General features: G+C 41.0%; 1 protein-coding gene across 1 annotated transcript in view; it reads right to left on the bottom strand.

Annotated features, from left to right (window-relative positions):
• Positions 1-6,886, bottom strand: part of LOC111244836 (2-oxoisovalerate dehydrogenase subunit alpha, mitochondrial-like) — a 12,045-nt gene extending 5,159 nt beyond the window's left edge. The window contains exon 1 of the mRNA XM_022792321.2: positions 6,463-6,886. Coding sequence (XP_022648056.1) covers positions 6,463-6,570 — 108 coding nt within the window. The 5' untranslated portion in view covers positions 6,571-6,886. The remainder of the gene's footprint in view (positions 1-6,462) is intronic.

The raw sequence follows: 6,886 nt of genomic DNA on the forward strand, positions 1-6,886 counted from the left end.
GGACAAGAATGTCCTGTCGTTTCATCCCGCCCGTTTCATTTTTCGACTTCGTTCCTTTAGCAAAATCTTGCTCCCATACGGAGAAATGGTCAACGAAAGGAGGAACGACGTATGCTTCGTATGCTAGGGGGCGAGCGACATGACTCTGCAGATACGGCGACGCTGTAATGAGCTTTCAGGGTATGTTCAAGTATGTTGGTGACTACAACGGAAATTAACTTGTACACAGAACAGATAGGAAGTACGGAGAGGTTTAGAGTAATGTACGTCTAAGACGCCACTTCGTTGCTGTTGTTGTTATAGTATAAATGGGCTGTAGTTAAAGATCGATGATTTTACATAACGATCGCGCTTTCAATGCTATTGATGATTGTCAGAAGCGGTGGTTGAAGTAAGCACGCTTACTTCTATCGTTGGCCGTGTTATTTTACTAACAAACGCGACAGCATGCAAGGTCGACATGTCTATGGATGTTTTATACACAGTATATTGATCTTGATTGGCTTTGACCAATTGATTTTGTGCCAATTCACAGATAAAACACAAACGCTATTAAATAGCTTTGATAAAAGAAAAAAAACAGTTCCCTGGTTTGAACCAGGCCGTAACATCCTGTATAAATAAATAGGTAACTTTAATGTTATGTTGAATCGTATTTATCAGACAGCGTTTCAGCTGTTTTAGCAAAGAGAAGTAGAAACAAAGCAATATATGAGAAAAAAATCCGAAACAATATGAAGTTCGATCGAAGAATAGAGCGCAGTCGAAGACCTATTTGCAAAGTCAGCAGGCGCCATTAGTGTAAATTCAATGTAGTTCATCTAAAGGAACAGCTGACAATGATGTATGTAAGTGTATGTATTTGGGGTTCTTTCTTGTCTGCTTATTTCGGTGTTTGGTGGTTCGTGTGGAGAATACGATGTTGAGCATGCACGAGACGGAGCAAGGTATCGGCCATGATGCCCTTTGGGTGGTCCACGATTCTATCGAAGCGCCGCTCTATTTCCTCACACGCTCGTAAACGAAAAGTTCAACTTACTCGAATGTAATTGTCCCACACGCTATCGTCTGCCAATGCAGAAGAGTGGTAACTTTTTTTACACTATGCACATAAATCTAAGTGCGTTGTCAAAGCAATAATGATACTGTTCTTCAATCAAGAATATTCTCGGCACGTTAATTCGTAGGGACGACTAAGGATGTGAGCCGAATACGTTGTAGTAAACGATATTTCAACGCAGCGTAAGCAATGGCTTTGTTAAGTAAACTTATTCAAAACTCATTGCTAATCCTTGTCGAGCCTTGCCGAGTAGAAAAGGCTAGAGTTCGTAAACAAGGCTAGAGGGCTTGAAAAGCTGATATCATAGAAACTTTCCCAGAGGCATCTTTTAAATGGCGTCAAAGATGAAGAAATTAGTTTATACACTTGAAATATTTCGAGCGAATATTTAAGAACTTGAGACAATTATATCGAGAACTCACAAAAGCAAACATCAACAACAACATGAATACTAGCTTTCTCGTATTATAACATAATATTCGAGGCACTTCTTCTTAGTCCGTAGCGAAGGTCTAGGAATTGTATGTGTATGAAGAGGGACGCGAAGTAAATATCGATTATTAAAATAAAATTACTCTTTTCGTGCAGAAAACAATACCTGTAAACCTCACGCTTTTTGGCGCAGCCTAAACCTTTCATTTATCTTTAACTATTAATCTCACGTCGCCGTCATCCCTTAGCCCATGCAATTCGACATTTGCTCGTCTCGTTAATCGTGTATCATCGGTCTGCGCGCGCGCATCCATCAACGACCAACGGGTACCGGGTGTCCTCGGGACGCTGAAAGCTCCACTTCATAATGGCGCTCTGCAATCTTTCCGGTAGCCAGACGCTCACGGTTCACAGTGGTTATGCTTTGTTGACGAAATTTGCTGGTTTAACTAGCAACATCTCTAGCTTTCACTATCGAAATATCAACAACTTGTCGGCCGTTAACGGTAGTCAAATTGTTAACAACTTCTCGTGATCAGCACTCAGAGTACAGGGCGTCGGCTGATGCGATCGTTAGAAAATGACCGGCTTCGATGTCGTCTCCAAGCCGCGAATAAATGCATTCGCGAAGAGATCGGCAGACACGGACTTCTGCGACAGCAACACATGTGATGGTACATGTGTAGTGTGTAGTTTCAAACCGAGATGATCAGTATCCATGCGAAACGCACGGTTGAAGTGCGCGAAACATTGAAGTGCGGTCGTAGTCCCTTGATGAAGTCGAACAGGGGTAACAGCTAAGAGAATGAAAGCCCGAAGACGCTCTAATGGATTGAGGCATGCAACGTCCCCTTCCGGGAGTCACGGCTACCGTTAACAGCCTCGTTGACTCAATAGCTCGCTTAGTTAATGATCATAGGTAGTTTCGGAGATAGTTTTGGGGGCTGAGAAGTTGAATTGGGAAACGCATCGTAAACTATACGAATGGCGTCGGCGCCTTAAAATACAACAAATTATAAAGCAGATTTTTGCTCGAAGCTTAAAAACCCTAACATATAAGGAAGTTGATTTTATATTGCCTTTGTCAGTACAGCTTTTTCCGCCCGATCAATAACACACGATTCATATATGTGTGGAAAAAAGAACAAACGAATAAATACACTTTCTTTACGTCTTGATTGAATTCTATAAAGATCTAGATTCGGAAATATCTATCATTTCTTTTTTTTGCAATTGACCGGCCTGAACTCGGTTCCCTGGAGTGACAATTTCAGTTTGCGCAGCTCTCTAGAATTTTAGGATCAACTATCCCCTAAAATAGGAAGCCGTTCCAGCAAAGCTGTTGTGATCTCAAACGCGTTAGTTCTAGAAAGGTTCTTAAATAATGCTCCACCATATAACTGACAAAATAGGAAATGCGCCAATGAAATTGGTACCTCAGTCTCCTTATGCTTCAGGTAAATGAGCTCAATTAGAATGAATTTAGTGAACACTCCTTATTTGATAAGACGGAAAGACGCCAATGTGTTCGCTCATGGAACGTAATAACATCACTAGATCGCCTTCGGCTGAAGTATACTTCGAATTGTATATTGATTGCTCCTGCAGCCATCTTGGAAATTGGAGCAGATATCTAAATGAGGCTAGGCTATGACAGGTTTACTGCTCTATACTAGGAATGCGTATGGCAAAATGTATAGCACTACGGCAACGGTAAAAAAAATGCAGGCCTGTTTCGGATTTGCTAATTACAAATTAGCCCAAATTGCAGTTTGATCTTCTAGAGGCACGAGTTACCGTATCGGTCATATCATTGCAATACCTGACGTCGCTCAATGTTGGTGCCCCCCAAATTGTGTGTACAATTTATGGAGCTCAATTGTTGCTGGTCAATATAATCCTTATATTTCGGGGTGTCGTGTTCGAAAACGTGCCACCGCACCCCTGTCTACTGAACATTTTATTACAGTTTTATCGCTACGGTGTAAAATCTACAATTTTTTGTCACACGTTACAAAAAATGCAAAATTCACGTATTAACATAACTCATACTTTACATCATCTGCATACATCATAGGTTTCATATAAACAGCTAGCTGCTTAAGTAGATCTGCGCACAGGGCGTACATCACTGGCACTCATATCATTGTAGGGGGTCAGAAGTAGCAGAGTCGGAATAGTTCGCGCTCCGTAGCTCGATAGAAGAATCAGCCGGTCGACTGTGAATGACAGTCTTCAACGATGATTTTAGGTCAAAGTAGTACACATGGACAAACGATTGCCGAATGGCGTCCATAAGCGAACTTTTCCTCGTGTTCCCGTATACAGCTGTTCCCATTTTGATGGGAACATACAACTGGTGCCCATTTTTGTCAGCTTTTTATTCGTCGCAGTAATCGCGCAACTTCTCTTGGGAGCCTAATACCGACTTGGTTGGTGCGACTAAAACGATCCGATATATTGCCGGACCCGAAATATAATCGGTTGTCTTACGTGTCATAATAGGTTCGTGTCAAAGCTGAAACGTAACAGCAGTAGGTGCGCCGAAACTGCCTCCAATCAGACCTGGGATAAAGCGGCCCAAAGACAAATGAAATTTCTCCAACAATCTGATTATCACAATGAAGGTACAAATGCTCGTGACAAAACGTGTCCTGTTTAGTCTAAGGTATGTTATAGGCGGAAAAGGCCGGTCCTGTCGCTGTTTTTCCGAAAATATCAACGTGACAGATGATCCTCGTAGCGGTCGATCGATTAATGAAATTACTGTGAAAACTGAGCAAGTCAGACACGTAGATAGTCGTGATGTGGGATCACATCATATAAACGTCTGCAGACTGGCAGTGATGTAGGTGATGTTATTTGTGTGCTGGGATTGGAAACAAACTGTGCATTATGTGGTGCTGTCACTTGCTAAAGTAATTGACTTGGACCTCTGGTGTCAATCGACCGGAACTAGTAACCAGAACAGAAGTTCTTTTCACTCATAACAATGCCAGACCACATACATCTTCAAATACCCTTAAAATGGACGAACCTTGATGGAAAATTTTCATTCACCCGCCCCATAGCCCAGATCTTTCACTATCAAGCTATGTTCTGTTCTCTGCAAAACTCCCTTAATGGTGTTCGATTTGTTTCAATGGGAAGACACAATGATCACTTGTCACAATCTTTAGGTCAGAAATTACAAACATTTTTCAATGGTCAGATGATCAGATCTCTGGAAAAATTTAAGCAATTTCGGTGATTTTAGGCGAGTCGCCAATAAAAATAGAGTGTATTTAGTGTGTTACTATGTGCAAATGTAAATATTATTTGCTGCACTTTAGGCCTAAAGACGGCCAATACTTTTTCAAATATATGACTCTGTAATGTATAGCTTCGATTACAGATGAATCGAAGTTTCTCATAGCACTACGAAGCACACGCGTACGAATACAAAATAAATAATTCACATATAAACCCAACAATATGACAATGCATCTCGAGCAACGGACTCCGACCATGTAACGATTACTAAATCGCTTCTTCGAGAGATGGGGACGTAAAAAAAAATAGAGAAAGGTAATAGTTACAGTCACACTAGAAGCTAGGATCTGGTATAGGGGCATGGTGGTGGACGAGGCGTTAATGGTTCATGAATTCCATAGTACCTACCCATTTGGGAATCGAAGGGAAATTCTATGACACAATACATTAGGCGACCGTGTGCGATCCAATGGTTGCGAGGACGCTATTAATAACGGCCATCTTGCAAATTATCTAATGTAGCGTAATTGGGAAAAGCGTCTGCTCATTTACATGATACCATATCTGATTATTCACACTAATGTGCACGTTGGTGGCTTGCCAGCCACACGACTCGTCCGTCATACCAGTTACTATAATCTCTTGGGCTTTCCGCTTAGATAACTTTCACTAGGCGGCCGATAGCTTTAGCTGCGCGAATCATTTTGCTATTAGAGAAATACTTTTTCCAGGACATCTCAATAGGGGATGAGCGTTGTTAAGAGATCAACATGAATGTGCTAACATTGCTGACTGGGCTCCTTTATTTATCTAAGTTATCGTGCTGAACGTAACATTTTTCTTGCCGCCACCAATTATTCATCTCGTGTGTAATGTGTAATGTAAACAAGTCCACTGTTTTGAAGTACAGCATCAACGACCTGCCTTCTATGGGTACCAAACCAACGGTAACCATACAAGTACCTATTAACCTTGATAAAAATACGTTTTTCACTCCTCAATATCAATATCAAGAAGATACCCCCTAAATGACGCCGTCTCTAACGAGTGTAACGTATGTGACACGACTGGATACGTAGAAAACAACTACAAAATGAGGCTAAAAACCATCGAAATCTAATGCAATTTAAATACGCCTGCAACTGGGGTAATGAATTTATGTAAGCTCAGTAAATCCCACAGGACGCATTTGTTCAGTGAACACGCTTTCTTCATAAAAATGTCATTAGTAAAATTAAGACATTGCTATTTTTCAGACAGCAGATAAATGCTTGATAGCCCGTTAAATTTGTTTAGTTACAGTAACCTTTTACCAGATATTCTTATTCGCTTATATCGTCTTGAAAGGACAACAAAAGTCACAAAAAATGATCCAAAATATTTACTCATTTTACCTAATGCTAATCCGTCGCAATTTAAACGGGGCTGATTCAACTGTCAGCTGATGGTCACTTCACATCAACGACAGCTGAGACTGCGCGCCCAGTTTCGTCTGTTTCTATAAGCTTCTCCTGTTCGTGATATGCAATTCATCATGCGTAGCTTAGTATATTAGTATTAGCTTAGTATAGTATTCTGTTCCAGGAGCTCATAAGTCATACCTATAGCGCTTCGTACTAACGATTCTACAATTCACTACACATAATTCAGTGCCCGGTCAAATTCGTGCTTAAACACCTTTAGATATCTCTAAGTTCGGTTGACGTGTATAAACTTACAGTTGTATATAAACCGCCGGTCGTTGTAACTTTCCAGTTATCTCTAATAGCTTTTTGAATCAATTTCGAGCCGCATCTGAACAGCGCAGAGTTTATAAGACGACTCATTTTCAATGCCAATCTTTTGCTACGAAATTACGAGAAACTCTATGTGAGGTTCACGCTACCAACACGATATCACTACCACAATTCACAGAGGTTGAAGCAATGAAGTCGAAACGTAAGACGAAGCTATTATATAGGATACACGGAATAGTTGCCTGTGTCCAGTACGGGGCCAAAGTTAGATGGACAAAGTGACTGACATAACAGACCGCGCAACTGTGTATTTTTACGCAAAAATACAACGGTCAAAAAAGACAGTATCCAGTGTCACCAGCGATTGATTAGAGTCAGCTGGAGTGACGGGCCAGGAACAGCTTAG

The sequence above is a fragment of the Varroa destructor genome, unplaced genomic scaffold, assembly GCF_002443255.2.
Source record: "Varroa destructor unplaced genomic scaffold, Vdes_3.0 BEIS01000002.1, whole genome shotgun sequence".
Taxonomy (NCBI): domain Eukaryota; kingdom Metazoa; phylum Arthropoda; class Arachnida; order Mesostigmata; family Varroidae; genus Varroa; species Varroa destructor.